This window comes from Meleagris gallopavo, chromosome 10 (assembly GCF_905368555.1).
Source record: "Meleagris gallopavo chromosome 10, MGAL_WU_HG_1.1, whole genome shotgun sequence".
Lineage (NCBI taxonomy): Eukaryota > Metazoa > Chordata > Aves > Galliformes > Phasianidae > Meleagris > Meleagris gallopavo.
The window spans coordinates 28,516,353-28,536,513 of NC_139413.1; the positions used below are offsets into that span (position 1 = coordinate 28,516,353).

A 20,161-nucleotide genomic window follows, 5' to 3' on the forward strand; every position below is an offset into this window, starting at 1 on the left:
GAATGTACATTTGGGCTACACTTCTCAAAGAGCATCGGTTACTGGTAAGTAACCTTTCTTCTAGTTCTAGATTGTTCTTACAGAAGAGCTTAACCAGTCATCGCCTTTCTGTATTTGCATTGTTTGTGCTTCTGTCCTGGGGTCAGAGCTTGACTGCTACTCTGAATCTCAGGAACAGAAGTTAGATGAAACAAGCATAAGATTGCAATGCATTCCAAAATGTAGGACTGCTCCTTGGTGTATCTTTCTCTGTTCAGTTATTTGTACAATATTGCTTATTGACAAAGAGGTAATTGCTTCTGGCCATTAACATCCTCCAGTGTTTTTGTGAACAGTAAACGAAAGAGTTAATATGAGTTACGTTCTTTTCAGCTTTCACACTCTGAAAACCCTGTTGTTATCCATCTGCTGAGCACAACCATGGAGAGCTGTCCCTGTTTAACCAAACTGGCCGGGCTACTCTGAATTACCCCAGTGTCCTCATCCCAGCGTGTCGTAACGCACCGATACAGCACTTCCTTGAGGCTGGGGGTCATACGGTGCCAATAGCTTGGTGCTCAGGGATGTCCCTTCAAAAAGTGCCATTTTGCTTTAGTTTGTTTTTACTCACCTCGGGGGCGTCAAGGGAAAATTCTTTTTTCTTACAAGAAAACGTTATCTTTGTGAAAACTAAGCACTGTGAGAAGGACGTGTGCATCTCGTGCTTTAGTGGCTGTTGAAGGTCAGAGTTGTTTTGCTGAAAAATCAGTTGGTCCTTCAGAGCTTAACTTATAAGCAATATTTCTACTAATAACCTTTAAGCTTTAGCATGGTTTTGTATGTATTTTAGCCTAATATAAATACAGAAAATATCTGTAACACTGAGAGATTATTTTATTATCACATCTAGCTCTTCCTACAATTCAGTTTAAAAGACTCCAAACTGAAGTTAATAGTGATTTAAAAATTGCAGATAAATGCAACTTGTTTGTGGAAGAAAGCGTGTGCAGCTGAGTGTTAGAGCCGGTGTGTGTGTTCCAAAGGGCTGGAGGGGTCCCTGCCTGCAGCCCCTGGGTGCCCCCAGCCCAGGCTGCTGCATGGTGGTTGCTCTGCCCCAGGCCAGCAGCAGCTTCCAGCAGGGCGTTGTTTGCTCCATAGTAAGAAAAGGTTCTTTTGGTACAGTAATTGGCCTCTTAATTGCAAGATAGTTAATTTGACCATCTTCTCAATGAATTATCTATGCACCTATTAAAATTTAATCTAGAATTGTGATATATTTTCTTAGATTTATAAAACTGATTATGTATGTAGTTTTCCATGCTATCTAGTGAGATCTTTCAGTATTTAGTATAAAAGAAAAGCTCTTTGTTGAGCAGCACAGTCATAAACTTTCCATGTCTTTGTACAGCTGTCTGATTGCAGCCATATGTTAGGTGCATGGAAGCAGAGCAGACCAGTCACGTTGTCTGTGCTACTGAAGGGCAGAGGAGAAAGCCAAATCTTTAAGCGAGGGTGTGTGACTTAGTTCTTTGGAACCACTGGAATTATGCTGATGCAGACCAAATGGGATCTGACCCACAGACTGGAAAGTAAACATAAGTAAATGTAAAGTGGATGAAGCTACGTCTATAAGATTGGAGGTGCTTTGTAACTGCGGTACGACCTCGTTTTGGCTGATGAACAGTTATGTATTTACCTTTGGTGGTTAAACTAATCCAGTGTAAGCAGCAAGTACAGCAGGCCTGTTCTGAAGTGTGTAAAACACAAAACCTCCTCTCTTGGCGATTCCATTGTTCATGAAAGTCAGAGAGGTGCAGCTGTGTTGTTACTGCGGATGGAGGGGAAATGTTCATGAACTTCACACAGTTCGAAAAGCAGTCATGAATTTAAATGTGGAAAAAAAAAAAGTTGCAGTCAGAAAAAGAGGCTGGGTCTCATTTTGATGGCAGATTGTCAAAAATCAGCGCTGATTTTGGGTGCCTCCGTTCACCGATCTCTAATTTGACATCTTTTCTCATTAACGGCGCCTCAGAATCAACCCTCTTCAGACACTTAAAGCAAAGTGTTGGGGCTTCTGGGCATTACAGATGAAGAACTCTGTGTTTGGTCTGGCTGGAAATGGAAAACCAGCCCGGGGACCTCCTTACCACACATCATTTCTGCTACCCAGGTGTGTTCTCCACCTGATACCCATCACTCAACTGGAGTGAGCTGGGAGCAGCAGCAGTAACCTGCAGACACTGCATCCCAAAGGCAGAGCAATAAAGGTGTCACTTGAGAAGCCACTTCTTGTCTTTTTATACAGAAAAAAAGATCTGAGTAAAACGTCCAGATAACCACGATGTAAGAACCGTTATGCTAACTGTTAAAGCTTATTTGTCACCTCTGTGCATAAAGAACATCTCAGTCTGCACTGTTCCAGAGATGTATGCATTTTAAGATAGCAATGAAAACTAAATCATGGGAACTTTAGGGACTCTCGTGGCGTTAATTATAGGTTTAAACATGCAAGCACATGTAAAAACACCCTGATCTATACAGGTATTTCATAGCACACTGAGTATATCCATATTCATGTCAGTTTATTTCACTTGTATAGGTACGTCACCTTTAGGATAAGGTGTTCCTATTAAAATCACAGTCTTCATGACTGTAGGGATATTTCTGGCTATTTGCTGGTAGAGGGGCAGAGGGTTCTGCTGGCGGCTGCTTGTCTTTGCTGGAAGTTTGTCACTCTTTATCCCTGTGCTATCAGTTCTCCTGCCTCTCAGGAAAGGGATTTACACCTCCTTTTTGTGGTTAAATCACAGCAAATGTTTTGCAGTCCTTCCTTTGGGCGGTCTGTTTCTTTTGGCAGCCCTCTGTAGTGCAGAGATGGGGAGCGGCAGTGTGTGACCAGGGCTGCTCTCTGCTTTGAGATGGGCTGCAAAGAGAAAATTCCGTGTTCAGAACAGGGTGCTTCCTGTGAAAGCGTGGCTGGAGCTTCCACAACCACCTCATCACCTCTTCCCTGCTCCCACGTGCAGATTGTTTTAGGAAATGTATTCACATATATCATGAAAAGGCTTTTTCATTTAGATTCACTGTGAATTTATCTTATTTTGATTTTGTACCTGGCATTTCTGCAAAAAGGAATTTCCCGTTATCCTCGAGTAATTTGTGTTCCAAAATGTAACTGGTAAGTCAAAGGGTTTATGTCACCTATGCTGAAAGCTGGTAGGACTTTGCTATACGTCCTGCTGGGACCAAATCTTTTCTGTGTTATAGGGTATAAATATCTCTCTCAGTGTGGAAGTACTTAAAGGGGAATAATCCCCTTGGTAAAATACTGTATTTTAATAAAATGTGAGAGAAAATAAAGATAGAAATGATAGCACGTTTAGCCTGATCAAGCCAATCATGCTGTGTATCGAAGGAATTATGCAGCAGTGAGGGACTCATGCTGTTCCCTTATCATTTACAGGCTGAAGAACTTACCATTCACTTTTACTAAACTCAAAGAACTTGCAGCTTTGTGGCTTTCTGACAACCAGGTAACGGCTTCCAGCGTTCATAATTTCTTCAGTAGGGTACAGGGGCCATGAATGAGGTCTGTAGTGTCATACAGCACTGCAGCACAGCTTTAGAAGAGGTTAGTCCCAGCCCAGCTGCTGCTTTCCTACCAAGCTGCAGGCAGTCCTGGCTGACATTCATTGTCTGGGTGAACTTGCCATTGCTGGGCTTAGTGCTTGCTGCTAGCTAGCCTTCTGTACCCTGATAAAAGTAGTGAACAGTGATCAGAGTTATCAGGAGAATATTCTGTAAACAGAAATCCAAGAGGCAAGGCTTTGTTATCAGCCTTGCTCTTAGTTCGTCCCATTCTCTATTCCGTCTCTACCCCTCCATTTTCGTCTTCTGCTTTTTCCTGTCCATGCTTCCCTTCCTGCATATTTCAAACTCCAGTGAAGTCAGAGTTTAAATATACAGAAGATGCACAAGAGCTCTCAGTCTTGTTTTAGAGAAAATTCTCATTTAAGTTCCTCTTAATTTTAGATATGCCTTCCTTAGTTCCAGGGAGCTCAGTTCATGTGGCATTACCATTTATTCCTTAGGTGGCAGTTACCCCCCATCTGAGCACTAGAATAAGTCCCCGTCAGTCCTTGCAGTATTGGTGGATGGAATAATTTTGCAGTTCCAGAATGTAATTAAGTGGAGACAAATTCAATTAGTACAATTTTAGACAAGTTCAACATACCTAGCAGGTATTAATAATTGCAATAAGTTCTCGTAGTGTCATCTTTCCCACCCTACAATAAAGCCCAACATCAACCATTACACCTCCTTAACTGAAGCTGAGGAGGATAATGATGCTGCTGGAAATGAGTCCCTCCTGTATCTGTACGAGGCAGCCACAGGAGCCGGGGCAGTGCTGTGCTGCCCGGGGACAGACCTGCCTGCTGCTGCCTGCAGCATGCCATCCACTGAGACAAAGCACAGGGACATCTGTGTCAGTGCTTTGTTGCATTTCCCCTTCAATTTAGTTTTCACTTGTGTGGCTAAGCAAAAGTCTTCAAGCTGAAGGGAGGGGAGACTGTTAATACACAGGGATGAATAAATTTTCAAGCACTAAATTAGGATTCTAACTCTTATTTCCATAAAAAATGCCCCTACCCATCCACCAAAGATACACTTCCAAATAAACAATGTTTTTTCAGCATTTTGACGTTAATGATAAGGTTTAGATCACCTTCTAATCCATGAACTGTGACAGTCACTCCTGGGTGCTCCACTACAGCAAATCAGTAACGACAGCCAGTTGAGTAGAACTCAGTGGTGCCTCCATGCAGCTGGCACCAAGAGCACCCTCAGAGTTACAGGACCCACTCCGTGGGACTCCTGGCTCAAGGCATCAGCCGGTATTTCAGGTGTTAGAGTTCCTATGGCGATCCTGGTGGGAGTTACAGGCAGACTGAGGTATGGGAGAGGTAGAAGCGCCACCAAACACCATTGGCTTTGGCCCATGGAGAGGGTTCTTTCCATTCAGAACTTTGGATATTCCTGTATTTTCTGTTTGTTGCCTGCTAAAACTCCGTCCTGGCTAACAGACGTGCTCTCAGTGACCAGCTCTTTGTTTTGCCTTTCCTACACAGTCCAAGGCTCTCATCCCCCTGCAAACTGAGGCTCACCCGGAAACGAAGCAGAGAGTTTTGACTAACTACATGTTTCCCCAGCAACCCCGCAGTGATGAAGGTAAAAAAAGCATTCCCCCTGGAGGCAGCAGCGGGCTGTGGGGTCTGGGGGCTCAGCCGTGGCTGTGTGCAGCAGTGTCTGTGCCTCCTGAAGCCAGCGGTGTGCACAGAGCAGCCCATGTGCTGCCGTGCACCAAAGGCTCCTGCTTCCAGCCCATTGCTCTCGGAGGGGAGTGGGGGCACCTCCTGCAGCCCCAAGGGCGTCCGACCTGTTGGGCTGCCTGGGCTGCACTGAGAGAACAGGAATGTCTTGGGCTGAGTGTAAAATATCCAGTACTGTTAATGTTTATTTAAAAAAAAAAAGAAGAAAAAAGGGTAACAAAAGTGAAACACAGCAAGTTGGACACATGAAGGGTCACAGGGAGCAGAGCTGTGAGCCTGACAAAACCAGGGCTTGGCTCTGAAGCCCCTGCATCCCAGTAGAGAGCCTCCATGCTCCTCCTCCAGCTGTGCCCCAAAGCCCTCTTGCTCTCCGCCATTCTCTTTGTGATCTGAGCATTCACGTTTATTTTTAACGGTGTTTTTAGTTATGACTTCCATTGCCCCCTCAACATTTTGAGACAATGATCCAACGTTACAGGATCACCCAAGAGCTTCTCTTTTTGGATGATTTCCAGTTTTTGCTGAGGGCATTAATCTCTTGTTCTGTTGCATTGCTGTTTGCAATTTAACTGTAGATTTCCAGTCAGACAGTGATAGTTTCAACCCTACTCTGTGGGAGGAGCAGAGACAGCAACGTATGACTGTTGCCTTTGAATTTGAAGAAAAAAAGGAAGAGGAGGAAAATCCAGGGAAAGTTAAGGTATGAGGTTTTTTTTTGGTTGTTTTTTTTTTTTTTGCACTCACATATTAGAGACAGGGTCCAATATACAGATGCTGAACTATTTCTCTGTTCTGAATAATGAGAAAATACTTGGCCACATTTCATAAGCATCCCTGTTTTCTCTGAGGTGCACAGAAGTGGAAGTTTGCGGTTATTTTCCGCATAGAATGACTGGGATGTCAGAAATCAGTCCAGACCCATAGGCTGAGTGTTGGGTACCTAACGGGGCACCCATTTCATCACTAAGACAAAATGAACACAGAACGCTGGGGACTTGGGATTACTCTCCAGCCACATAATTCTTTAGATCCCGTGGGGATTCTGTATTCCTCTCGAGGTGAAAGTTGATGAGAGCTGTTAATAATAAATATCTAATATCCCATTTAGTTCTTCTTGGGAAAATTGATTTTTTGTTTAAATATTTTTCCTAATCAGGAGTTTTTACTTAACTCTTGCAACCAAATATAATTGTTATATATACTACTGCTTTGGTACTTCAGCAAAACAGAAAATGAATTAAAAAAGCAATCTGACTCACAATAAATAAATTAAAATGAAGTTTTACCCCATATGAACTGCAGATTTATCGCTTATGTGTGGAAAGCAGACTATCTGGGAGTTTCACATTGTTCCTCTACTTCTTGTTATAACTTTGATTGTGAGTAGCATGTCCAGGTGTGCAGAAGTGTTAACAGAGAAATAGATAATTTCTAAGATTGTGGATGGATTTAATTGTATTGCCTTTTATTTGCGAGCATTGCTTTTGGTATTGAAATGTAATACAAGAAATATATTGCGTACCATTTTGGTTTTAATGTATTTCAGAACTCTATGGATGACTGAAACAAATGCTTCCTTTGAGTAAGCTATTTTTGTAGACAAATGAAACCCTTCATTCAGCTGATGCTGTTCCTATAGTCGAGTTTGAGTGCTGCCATCTGCTGCATGGGAATTGGGGAGGCAAATGCTGCTGAGCCCAGTGCCACATCTTGGGCTGTCCCAGAAGCAGCCTTGGACACACAACCCATCCTATGGCTGGGGGGTGAGCTGAGGGCAGCCCGTCCTGTCCTGTCCTTCCTGCTGGGGTGAGGGGCTTTGCCATATGGGTGAGCCACGGCCTGCAGGGCTGCTGCTGTCCCTGATGTTTGGCTTGGCAGCTGAAGCCAAGGCAGCATTTATCCTTTGGGCCACTGTAGGGGAAGAGCCCAACGCTAAACTGTATTTTCTGGAGTTCTTACTTACCTGTTTTCACTCCCACCCATGGAGAGAATGTAAACCAATGATCTATGCAAGTCTTATTTCTGCACGAGATTCCTCAATTTCCATATATAATCGTAGAACCATAAAATTATAGAACGGTTTGATTGAAAGGGAGCTTGAAGACAACCAAGTTCCAAGTAGGGAACATTTCCCACCAGCTCAGGCTGCCCAGGACCCACCCACAGCCTCGGGCACCTCCACGACGGGGCACCCACAGCCCTGGCAGGCTGCAGTGGGGTTTCCCCGGAGCATTCTCCTCTCAGCCCACCTCCCTCAGCCCTTCTCTGCAGGGCAGGTGCCCCAACCCAGTGCCCTCCTCCATGATGATCCTGCTATCTCTTCATCAGACCAAAACATTGCGTTTTGGAGTTGACACCTCAGTCACTGCTTAAAGAATTATTATTAAACGAAAAGCTAAGCAAGGACTTAGGAGCTGATCAGGTATGTCCTTCCGTCGGTGCATCCTGAAGAGAGCGTTTCTCTTTTCTGTACACCAGATAGCCATAACCAGGGACCTCCGTGGGGTGAATTTGAAGGTTATCCCAAATTAGCAATGGGTGGTTGCCACAAACATTGTTTGCATTTTATAAAAGCACGCGTAGTTTTCATTTTATGTATTTCATATTTAAAACTGACTTCCCATCCAAGCTATGTAACACCGATTTGAAGATCTAAATTATTCAACTAATTCTTCCATAAAGAATTTTGAACTTTTTGAAAATTCTCTTTTTCAGGGTCACTCTATTTTGGTGTAGCATTAAAAGATACAAGAGTCGCATTGACAGTTTTCTCTGTAGCAATATCTCTAACTCAGCAATGAGAATATCTGCTTTCTCGTGCATAGCACCCACCACAGCTGCCAGTATTTTTATGGTGCAATACGCCCAGCGATATCAGCTCTCACTGAAATCCCTGTCTGACTTGCCTATCACATGGGAGTCCTTTAGTTAATTTCTCTTTGGCTAGTGCTTACTGAGGATTTGCTCTGTGACTGCAGTTCTATGCTTGTCTGTAGCTTTTACACTGAAATCATGGCTCGGATTTTCTGAAAAAGCGATTGCCTAATTAGGCCACATCTGAATATGATTTCTTTCAACCGTAAATCAACCACAGCCTTAGTAATGCTTTACAGACTTAATTTCTTTTTTTCTGTTGAAGTTCTTTATTAACATATGACATCATAGCCATACATTTTAACGTTTTATGTTAAAGTCATGTCAGAATCTATTATATGTAATGTTTATTCTACTGTGGCTCAGAATTATATGCTAGTATTTCAGATAGCTTTATTTTCAAATCGATCGTGGTTTTGCTTCTAAAATATTCCCATTGATAGCCCATAATCATCCGAATCCAAAATTGCCCTTTTCCCACTTGTCACAGGTGTAAAATCCAATGACTGTATGGTGACCTATTAAAAGCAAGCTCCCTTTGCTCACCTCATGTATGCAACTGGGTAAAACTTCTTTGCCGTAGAGGCTTCTGCTTACTTATCACACAGCAAACACAGACTAATTTCAAATTTCACAGCCTCATAAACAAGATCAGTTATCCTGACACACTCAGCTCGCTCTGGGAGCTGTCACTTTTCTTCACTGAAGGAAATTCAATTCAAAGTTATTGCGTTCCCAGCCCAAGTTCAGCCCTAGGAGAGCGGCAGGTAGAGCCAGCACCTACTGCGTCCCAGGAGCTGTGCCTGGGGTCAGAGCTCCTGCCTATGCAAGGGCAGGGCAGGGGTGGGAAGCCTCCACCACGGGCAGTGTGCTGAGGTCAGGCTTTGTTTGATTCCCCAGCATCTCTCCTCGTGATGGGATGTGACGTAGAGCAGACAAAAGAGGTCTGTAACAGGATGGGGAGGAGTAAGGAGAGGCCAGCATCATGTAGGTGTCCTTTCCTGCTTGGATCACTCCTGGCCTGGTAACCTGCCACCCTGTCCCCTCTGAGCAGTTTGCTGACAGTGCTGTGTCACGCCCCTCTTCTCCTGGTGCTCAACCCTGAGATTTTGTAGAGCTGTCTTCTTCAAGCTGTGATTGATTTGGACTTGGATGACTACAATATTTCTTTACTTCTGAGTGATAAAAACAAAAAGCTTAAAGAGTTGATTGTTGTAGGAAATCTGTAGCTCTGTCAGTCAAAGTACTGTTCAGTGTGACACAGGCTGACTTTTCTGTAGTGGTTTAAGTCTGTTTTCCTGTATTTCTGTATACTTAGGAGCAGAATTCACATACTTGAGTGTATCTATGTACATTACACATCTCAAGGAGTGAGTAGATCCCAGTGGATCAGATTCTGTTCTCAGCTATTATAGATAATTCTGATTAATTCTGTATGCTGAGCATAGCTAAATTAGTTCTGCATTTGCATCAGTATCGTTTTGGAGAAGTGTGATTTAATACGTTAGTACTCTCAGGCCAAGTGCAGAATTAAAATGCTACACTCTCCCAGGGTGAAAGATAGGCTTGCAGGGGAGCATGCCCATCCATTATTTTATGTCACTGAGATTCCATTATAGGTTGCCACAGTGTAACTGATTGCCAAGTTTGGTCCAAGAACTGAAGAATCCACGAGGGTTAGGTGTACGTAACAGCCTACCTCAAATAGACTAATAACAATTTGAGGAATTTGCACTTAGCCATAGTACTGTAACCATGGTTTTAGTTTGCATGCTGTTTTCATTTTGTATTTGTGCTTTAATTCTTTTTATGAATGTTCAGGTTGAAATAAATCTAAAACGTTATCCCACTCCATACCCGGAGGATTTAAAGAATATGGTAAAATCAGTTCAAAATCTGGTGGGCAAAACAAGCCATGGAGTACGGCCTGAGAACTCAGCACCAACCGCCAACACTGAACAAACTGTGAAAGAAAAGTATGAGCACAAGTGGCCCATGGCACCAAAGGAGATTTCAGTGGAGGTAATGTAAAAGGATCGTTGTTCCTCTCAAGAGTTCAAGACGGGGTTTTAGTATAACTCCCTCAAATGCTGTGCTGCATCTGCTGTGAGCTTTTTGCCTAAAGCTTCTAGTTTAATTCTGCAAAGTAAACCTAGTTTTATACCGAGTTGCTCTTCCCCCAATGCTACTAAGATTTTCAGATTGAAGCTTTGATTTTAAATCTAGCTAGATCTGAATTTTTGTATTGATATATACCAGCTCTCTCCTAAATGTTGATGATATGGCCAACCTGCCTATTAGTGAGAAAATGGAACTGATTATGAGTTACACCCCAGACTTAACTGTATCTCTGCAACAATATGTAAATGAAAAATCAGTTCGTTCTGTTGACAGTGCTATACCATAAGGTTCTGCTGCTTATAATCCGACTGCATGTAATGCATAGCCAACAAGCCTTGTCAAAAGTTAATGAAGTCAACAGAAGCACCTCCTAACTGCAGGGAGCTGTAGAGCAAGTGCTGCCCAGTGACTTTCAGAGTGTTGCACGACCCAGCCGTGTATGTTGGCCAGAAGTGGGACAGCACGCATAGTGAGAGTTTTCTGTTCTGACCTAAATGCATTTAATGAAAGATAATTCCAAAATACTGCACAGACTTGTGCAAAGCTGACGTCAGCAGCTGCAGTTCGATCGTAGAGGACATCTGCTCATTGATGCCCTCATATTAATAGCTTACTTTATGTAGGTACAGCTTACACACGGGATATTTCTCACTCTGGCAGTATTTACTGATAGGTTATAAGGTGCTTGGACAGGTCTACAAACTGTATTCTAACACAGAACACATGAACTATTTCCATCCTACCAATGTAAATGTGTTTTTCACCCTCCTTTACTGCAATACTGGAGATGGTAGACCTTGCCTAGATGTTGGTTTCCCTAATACTTTAAAAGGACCAGCAGCAAAATAGCTCATCAGTACAGGAACAAAACAGTGTTCTTGTCATTCGGGCAGATAACATCACTGGGAAGCTTTCATGGCAGGAAAGCGAGATGGTGTATATGTGTTATTCTCTTTGGCATCCCGTGTAAAGATGAAGAAGGGGTGTAGAAAATGTGTGAATGATTTTGTGAATAATATTGGCATGATTTCAGTTGTAACATATTAAATAAAACATAATTAAGCTCCATTTGCTTTGCAGATAATTAGGAGACAGGATCTCAAGCCTCAAGTTAAAATACAGTTTGAAAATGCAGGTGTGTTCTGATAGATTTAGACTGAAGACAGTATCTTATAACAAGGTAATTTAATTTCAGGTGCAACGCTCGCTTTTCATCCCCTGAAGCCAGATCAGCTGGTTTCTTTTCTGATCTCTCTTGAGTTTTCTTGCAATTAATTTACACGTGTGTCTTCACAAAATTGTTTCTAAATAATTAAAGGGAGCATCTGAAATGAATAACAAAGTACATTTCAAACCCCCTGCATCACCCTCCACCTTCAGTAATAATAAGCAATTTCTTAATTAATCATCACTTAAAATAAATCTGTTCATTGTCCTGTGTTTCATTGTGAAAGATGTACCTTGTAGCCAAAAAGAAGGTTGGGATAGCACTGCGTACCCCTTCCATGAGCGATAGTGAGGAATACCAAAAATTGGCAACTAAGATCTTTACAGTTAATATTCTTGGTACGAATGGACTGAGAAAAGTGTTCTGCATGACTCTCAGGTTTCTGTTTTTTTAAAAAACCTCTTTTCTAACCCAGCGTGCAGCATTCCACCCCTCGTGTTAATTCCTAGCAGGTTTATTAGCACTGTGTAGAAAGAAGAGATGGTTTTCTTCTGAGTAATCTGCTGCAGCTGCTGTGCTGGGTCTGCTGAGACCTTCATCTCACTTCAATCAAAACAAGACCTCAATCCTTTTAACTTCCTTCTTCATTACTTGCTCAGCTTTACATTGTTTTAGGGATTGGGAGTGGGAGAGAGAAGGGTGTTCTTTTTGTTTTGTTTTTAGTCAGATCTTCTAGAGAGTCTCTAAAACTCATCTTGCCTTTCCAGAAAGACTTTGCATGCTTTTATTTTCCCTGGGCTGCCTGGCTTCAGTTCATTCATTGATGTATCCGTCATGGGAGCTGTTTTCCCCTGAGATGCACAACGACAATCTCTCTTGACTGGGAGGGCAATTTGTCCTGAAGGTTTTCAGTTTGTGTCTGCTTTTAGGCCGTGCCTTGATGGGCACTTTGCAACAAAATGACCTATATTTAACAAGGAGCCAGAAATATCTTCATTATCAGGTTTTGCCATATGGCTTCTCCCTAGCACAGAGCATCTTTATTGAGGTTATGACATTGATGGCTTCCAGTCACAGAAGGAAGGTGATGGTGTTCTGTTCTGGAGGTCTGACTTGCAAGAGACCTTTCTCCAAATAGGATGTCAAATGTCTTAAAGTTAATTCTGAGTTACTTTGACTCCTGCCTGACCTTGTCTAAGAGTCTGGATGTTAGAGGCATTATTCAGGACTGTTTCCAAGGTAAAGCCTTCCTTCCAGAAATTCAGTCTGAGGCATGGGTGAACCCACTGAAGTGGTCCTGCACGAGGATTCAGGAGGTGCAGCGTTGTGTTGTGGCTCTCTGAGCCATCAGTGGGCCTGGTCTATGCCTCATGGAACATACACGGACTTTTTTCCAAGAGACTTGAGACTCCCTTTGTTGGCAGCAACCCCAGTGGTACGTCTGCCCTTGGGTGCATATCTGTGTGGACTGAGGGCTGGTTTCCTCCTGAGATGGGAGAACAAGGGAGTGCAATTCAGAGCCTGAGGTGCTGTAACTCAGGGCAGCACTGGGCCTTCTGTCCTCACACTGAAGACCACATATGGAACAGAACAGGACCATGGTTTATAACTTAGGAAGATGCTACTAGGTTTGCCATCCTCTGCAGTTCATGACTAAGCACTGGCTGGATAGCATCTGCAGTTTTTCTTTCCAGAATTCCGGCCATGTTGGCAAACAGGCTTGGTCTTTTGAAGTAAAACATTTTCACAATAGAAGGATCATTACAGACTTTGGCATCTTTGGCTGTAGGGAGTTCTGATCAGTGCTTGGGGATGCTGTACTTCTGATCACCGGAGCAGTCTGGGTTAGTGTGTGCAGTCCTCCAGCTGCTGGCCAGTCCATGGGGCTGCAAAGCAGAAACATAGAGCAGAAACAGCCCTACCTGCCCATGGCAGTTGTTTTTCAGGATCTGTTATGTCTCACTTCATAGTGCCCCCAAAACTCCCTGTCCCAGTCTGCTCCTCATGTACTTATGTCACCAGATCAGCAAAATCGTGTCTTCTTATAGAGCTCTGCTGCATGGGAATGCCTGCTGGAGATGGCTGACGGTGTGCTGGCTGCTGTACCAGCTGAGATGTGTTTGAGGGTTCCTTCATTCCCCACCTTCAGATCCCAGTTCTGCATTCAGTTTTCCTTTCACCAGTTCTGTCCTCGAGTGGGACTTGCATCTCATCATTACGCTCTGCATGGGACAGCCCTCGGGTCTGTGGCCATGGAATGGCCTTCCTGGGAGCTGCTGTTGTGGCAGGAGAGTGGCACAGATTATGGAACAGATGGCAGATCCTCTGCTCTGCATTCCTGTGGGATAATCCCACATTCTGGGGACTCTCTACATTTCTAGATTGATGACTGCATTTTGTTTTGGTCAGTCTGGTAATTGCTATCAGCAAAATACTATGACTGGTTTTCATACATGGCTTCAGGCAGGCTGCATTTTGTGGTCTTGGCAGGAGAGGACTTGTTAGCCAGGCTTTGTGGCTCTCCACATACAGAGCCAAGGGAGCCCAGACCTGCAGAGGGGTGACCAGAGTGAGGGGCACAGCAAGGCTTTGTCCTACACCCGCACAGCCTGGGCCTGAGTTAGTCTCACTTCTATTGAAGGGTATTCTGACATCTCTCTGATTGCATTATCTGTGATCTCTATTCTTTCATTAAAACCTTAGTACAACCTGGACCAAGTAAATTTGGCCTGGATCTGGTTATTTGTTGCATTTGCTTCTCGATTTCTGTATGGCTGGCGTGGCATCTTTCAGATTGCCCCAGCTCTCAGCAGGTTGTTCCTCTACCCTTGTTCCTCTGGTCCCGTCCAGGCTAATGTCCCTGCACCATCGCCTCTGCCTTGCGTGTGCTGCATCTGCACCGAGCCCCGGGCTGCTCTGTTCAGTGTCTTTTTGTTCTTTGCAAGCAGACACTAAGAATGAGGTTATTTCAAAAATCACAGCTCTCTAGATTTTAATTTGCTGTTTTTATGCTGTCAGCCAGTATTTCTCTTTCCCGATTATTTTGCTGGTTTCTGCCATGCACTTTCTCTTGGGAAAGAGCTCGCCATATTTTTCTATTCTCTGCATCTATCCTTCTGTGTTTAGACCTGGGGAATAAAACACAATTACATTTATCTCCTTCCTTTGTCCTCACAACTGATCTATCCAATAATACCTTTTATTTTCCATTAGTGCCCTTTTTGTCCTTTTAAGCAAAGTAGTAGCAAACGGAATATGGTTGGGGTTTCTTACATCTTTCACTTCCATGGCATGTTCACAAATGCCAGACTAATTCTTTCCAAAATGTACTGATTTTTGTTGGAACTGCCAGAGTGGAGGCTAAAATGATAGAAAAGAAAGAATATGGCATAGAAAACTTCATAAAGTCATACACCTAAAATAAAATCTGTGTTCATTGTTATGTCAAAAATGGAACTGCTGGTTCATCCTGCCTTACAGCAAGTAGATTTATTTTGAGCTTTTAACTTTTGAAAGTTTCATGGCACAATATTGGGATTCTAGGTGCAAGAATTCCATAAGAGTCACCTGTCTGATACAGACAACACTCATAAATCGACTCTGGACAGGAAGGAGAAAGAAGAGCATACAAAAAGCTCAGAGGTACAACAAGAAATAAGTTTGAAGCATGCACCATGCTTCAAAAGTGGAAAATCTCACTCCTGAATGTATGCACTTTGTTACTTTTCAAAAATCATTTTGCATGATAAGTTTGTTACACTGCAGTAGAAATGATTGTTCTGCACTGGAAAAAGGCTACTCACTATTGCTAGCTTTGAGTTGTATGTACACTGGTACTTTACGTGAGAAATTACGTGCACCACAGGGGAGCTCTGTACATCAAGGCAGTAAAATCCTGCAGTATCACAGCATACAATCAGTACGAAGCTGTATTTGCATAAACGTTAGCACTGATGGGGTAAAGTTAATGGGTTGTGAGGATGCCTTCTCTTTTCTGTGTTGGCATGGTACTATCTCCAGTAGTACACCAAAAGCAGAAGGATTAACGTACCTGTTTTTTAAATCTAATTACATTCATCAAGAATAACTCACTCAGCAAATGCTTCTACAAATCTTCGTTTCCACTGCTGTTACAAAAGTAGTTAATGGCGCTTAGTTTCCTCAAGGTTTCCTTATGGGTAAAATCAAGTAAAATTAAAAAAAAAAAAAAATTTACATTTCAGTGATGCATTTTTGGTTTTGGTACTCCGTTTTAAATTGTTTCTCTAAATGTTTACATCTCCTGCCTTTACTGACTCCTCTCTAAAGCTGTGTGACCCGTAATCACTGGAGTACCTTTACAGCTAGGTCCGGGCACAGGGATCCCCATCGTGTCTCCACAAGAGAAAGCTCCCTCCCAGTTGTGTTTCTTATAACCATTTCCTTCCTCATTTTCTTTACTAATTTTTTGTTTTCTCCTGGTAGCTCTCTAAAATGTCTTCTTTCTCACTGGATATTTTCCTTCCCCAGCTTCCATCCTCTACAAAATCACGGCTCATCCTCCCACTTCCAAGACGATGCATGTTTCTCTTACTCCTTCCCACAAGGATCTTCACTGGTGTTAGTTAGCACAGTCCTGCTATGCCCATCTCCATCAGTTCTCTCCCCATGATGTTCCCCTGATCCCACACACTAACACCCAATGTGGGTTTTCCATATTGTTCGTCTTCCTCCTCGGCACAGGGTTACCTCTGCCATCCCTCCACTTAGCATCCTCTCCTACCCTGCCTCCCCAGACCACCTATCTTTGGGAATAGCACCTTTCTTATTTCTGAACTTTTTCCCGGTGGTGACATAAAAAATGCCCCCAAATTGCTTGTTTTCATCTTAATTTCCTGCTTCTGGCTATCCCACGAGCCTAATTTAAAAGCACTCCTTTAAAATACCTCTTACTAAGACCCCATCTCGTTTTCTTTCCACTTTTTAGCGTACGTTATTTTCAGTACGTATCCTATTGCCGTCTGGAACTGTAGAACATTGTGCAGGGAAATCTTAGAAAGTCTGCAGAAAGAACTGCTGAACTCCTGAGGAGTTTTTGAAACCCAAATTATTTAATTTAATGAAGTGTAGCAATATCATGACCTGAATCTATGGAAGGACTAGTGCCACAAATGAATGAGGAACACTTACTCCTGAAGTTAGAAGTAGATATTAATATTATTTTTTTATTTATTTCTACTGGCAGCTTGCATTTTTGTGACTTCTGCTTCATCAAAAATGTTTACACGGCCTTGATGTATCCTACAAGTTCCATCTGTTTTGTCCACATTTTCAGAATGAATGCTTCACCATAACTTTAGAAGTATTTCTGTAGGACTGATTGGAATTTTCAGCTGACAAATCATTGTGATTAGACTATTTCTGTCTGGTGGGGTGTCGGTGTGTTGTCACATTCATGAAAAGAAGGCTTTGAAATGTTTGTTGACACTGTTTCCTATGTTTACTCTTCATTATTGTATTCCTCAGGATGCCTTTGGACATCCTGCCAGTGAGATGAGGATAGGGGAACTTCGTCCTTCCCTGCCAGAGACTCCGTTGTACCCACCCAAACTTGTTCTTCTGGGTAAAGACAAGAAAGGTACTAACTTGACTTACAACCTTTTAGATGGGAGCATACATAATCTGCATAGATAGAATCTAACATATTCTACACTTCACTGATTATAAAATGTATTTTGTATGTATTTACGCACACAAACATATATATATCCATATCCATAGTATACATTTGAAAATGTTTTTTTTCTGGAGTTTAGTTTCCAAACATCACCTCCTGAAAATGTTTGCTGTGTTTTGTTTCAGAGTCGACAGATGAGTCTGAAGCAGATAAGATCCATTGTCTGAATAACAGCGTTTCCTCAGGCACTTACTCAGACTATTCCCCTTCCCAGGCTTCCTCAGGGTCCTCCAACGCGCATGTTAAAATGGGGTCCTTGCAGACAACGGCTAAAGAAGCAGTGAATAACTCTTTGTGGGGGAACAGGTGTGAGCCTCTTTCTTAACACAGCTTCTGATTGCCTTTTGTCTTACCTTATCACACACGTACGGACTGATCGTGTGCTAGCTGTTAGCACATTCAAATCAAAACAATAAGGTTTTACCCCAGGTTTCTTGGGGTGTACGTGGCAATACGAGCCCAGGCTGCAGAGTGTTGGCCATTCCTTCCTGCTCTATAAACGTCAATAATTCTGCAGCTGCTTTTCCAACCGTGTACAATAGCCATGCCCTAAAAACACCTAATAATTGAGCTGTAATTATTCCGCTCTGTGTGGTCCTAAGCTGCAGCTGGCTGTAGTTTAGTGTTGTTAACAGAGTGCGTGTCTCTCATTCATGCTGTCCTGAGCCTCCATGCAGCTGATTGGAAGTTGTAATCCGCACCGGCCATCAGCAACTGGAAAGTGCTCTTGTTGCGTTCAAGGAACACTCTGCTCTGTCTGTTCCTGCCTCTGGTCACCCAAATGTAGCCCCATCTTATGAAACCCACGGGCCCTTCGCATTACACAGGGAGTCTGCTTACTGGAGATGTGTAGCATCTTGGTGGTGAGAAGATGCACAAACTCCATCTGGTAGCTTTGTTTAAAAAAAAAAAAAAAAAAAAAGTTGCAAGTGTAAAACATTTCCCCTGCGCTCACAGAAGGTTATTTTTAAAGCAGGAAAATATGTTCAGCTGGATTTATGTGTGAGTTTGGCTTTGAGCCATCCAGGAATTCTGACTTGCTTCTTATTTTCTCAGTGTACATACCTCCAGCATCTGTGCTCCAGTGCAACATACTGCTGCGGGCACATGCCAGATCAGTGACATAAGGTGCACATCTCACGATACGATCCCAAAGCCTGAGTACAGATGGGAGAATATTAAATCGCGCTATAAGTGTGTCTTTCTGCTGACGGCTTCTGTGCTCTAACGAAGGGCATTTTACCTTGTTTTGCTTTGTTTTATTTCAGCAGGCTGGTGCAATCGTTTCCACAGCCCCTCGAAACAAAGCCATTACTGAGCCAACGGGAATCTGCTCCGGCAGGGAACGTGCCGCCGCGCACCGACCGGCGTCCTCTGAGTGAGACCTTCACCGACAGCTGGAATGACAGCTCACACTACGACAACACCGGCTTCGTGGCGGAGGAGAGTGCGGTGGAGAACCCCAGTGCTAACCCTCTGCTAAGCACGAAATCTAGAAGCACATCTGCGCATGGGCGCAGGCCGCTGATTAGGCAGGACAGGATAGTTGGCATTCCTCTGGAGCTGGAGCAGCCGACGCTCAGAAACACACACGAATCTGAAGTGCCTCCTCCCAACCCTTGGCAAAATTGGACCAGAACCCCTAGTCCTTTCGAAGACAGGACAGCTTTTCCTTCCAAACTGGAAAGCACCCCCACCACCAGCCCTTTGCCCGAGCGGAAAGATCATGTCAAAGAGTCTCCTGAGATAACTAGCACTTTCGCTCCCGGAATAGCGTGGGAATATCACGATTCAAATGCTAACAGAAGCCTCACAAATGTCTTTTCACATATCCACTGTCGCCCAGACCCTTCTAAAAGCGTTATTTCCATCAGCAAGAGTACAGAAAGGCTTTCTCCGATGATGAGGGATTTAAAAACTAACAAATTTAAGAAATCGCAAAGTATCGACGAGATAGACATCGGTACCTACAAGGTTTATAATATACCTTTAGAAAACTATGCATCTGGTAACGATACTGTAGGAGCCCACGAGAGGGTGGACAAGCTGCTGGGCCCGGAGCACGGCATGCTGAGCATGTCCCGCAGCCAGTCGGTCCCTATGCTGGACGACGAGCTGCTGACATACGGCAGCGTCAAGGTGCAGCCGCAGCAGAAGTCGTCCGTGACGAAGAAGGTCTACCAGTTTGACCAAAGCTTCAACCCGCAGGGAGCAGTGGAGGTCACGGCCGAGAAGAGGCTACCGCCGCCTTTCCAGCTCAACCCCGAGTACATCGCCCCGCAGAGCAAGAACCTGCCCCAGGAGCTGGTCAGCCCCAGGGCGTACCGCGGCTACCCGCCCGTGGAGCACATGTTCTCCTTCTCCCAGCCGTCGGTGAACGAGGATGCCGTCAGCACGCCCTTCACGAGCCAGGGCTCCAGACCGGGCTTCTTGAGGAGGGCGGATTCTCTGGCCAGCTCCACCGAGATGTCCATGTTCCGCAGGGTGAGCGAGCCCCACGAGCTGCCCCCCGGCGACAGGTATGGCCGGGCTCCGTACCGCGGGGCCGTGGAGCGCCAGGGCAGCATCTCGGTCTCTGAGTCCCAGTTCCTCAAGAGGAACGGCAGGTACGAAGACGAGCATCCTTCCTACCAAGAAGTGAAAGCCCAGACCGGCAGCTTTCCCGTTAAAAACCTCACCCAAAGGAGGCCCTTGTCCGCAAGAAGCTACAGTACAGAGAGTTATGGTACCTCTCAAACCAGGCCGGTCTCAGCGAGGCCTACCATGGCGGCTCTGCTGGAAAAGATACCATCAGACTATAACTTGGGTAACTATGGCGACAAGCCTTCCGATAACAGTGATATAAAGACAAGGCCCACCCCTGTGAAGGGAAATGAGAGCTGTGCTAAAATGCCTGCTGACTGGAGACAACAGCTACTTAGACATATAGAAGCTAGAAGGTTAGACAGGGTATGTTTGGCACTTCTCTGCAAT

General features: G+C 43.9%; 1 protein-coding gene across 11 annotated transcripts in view; it reads left to right on the plus strand.

Annotated features, from left to right (window-relative positions):
• The window catches only part of LRRC7 (leucine rich repeat containing 7), a 187,749-nt gene that overhangs the window by 153,258 nt on the left and 14,330 nt on the right, over nucleotides 1-20,161 (plus strand). For 5 of the 11 annotated variants that reach the window (XM_085232159.1, XM_085232160.1, XM_085232158.1 and 2 more), the window contains 8 exons: nucleotides 3,443-3,512; nucleotides 5,109-5,208; nucleotides 5,885-6,009; nucleotides 10,005-10,205; nucleotides 15,016-15,114; nucleotides 16,978-17,089; nucleotides 17,314-17,494; nucleotides 18,457-20,137. In XM_085232159.1, coding sequence (XP_085088285.1) covers nucleotides 3,443-3,512; nucleotides 5,109-5,208; nucleotides 5,885-6,009; nucleotides 10,005-10,205; nucleotides 15,016-15,114; nucleotides 16,978-17,089; nucleotides 17,314-17,494; nucleotides 18,457-20,137 — 2,569 coding nt within the window. The remainder of the gene's footprint in view (nucleotides 1-3,442; nucleotides 3,513-5,108; nucleotides 5,209-5,884; nucleotides 6,010-10,004; nucleotides 10,206-15,015; nucleotides 15,115-16,977; nucleotides 17,090-17,313; nucleotides 17,495-18,456; nucleotides 20,138-20,161) is intronic. The other 6 variants (XR_014885330.1, XM_085232168.1, XM_085232163.1 and 3 more) reach the window with 4 other exon arrangements.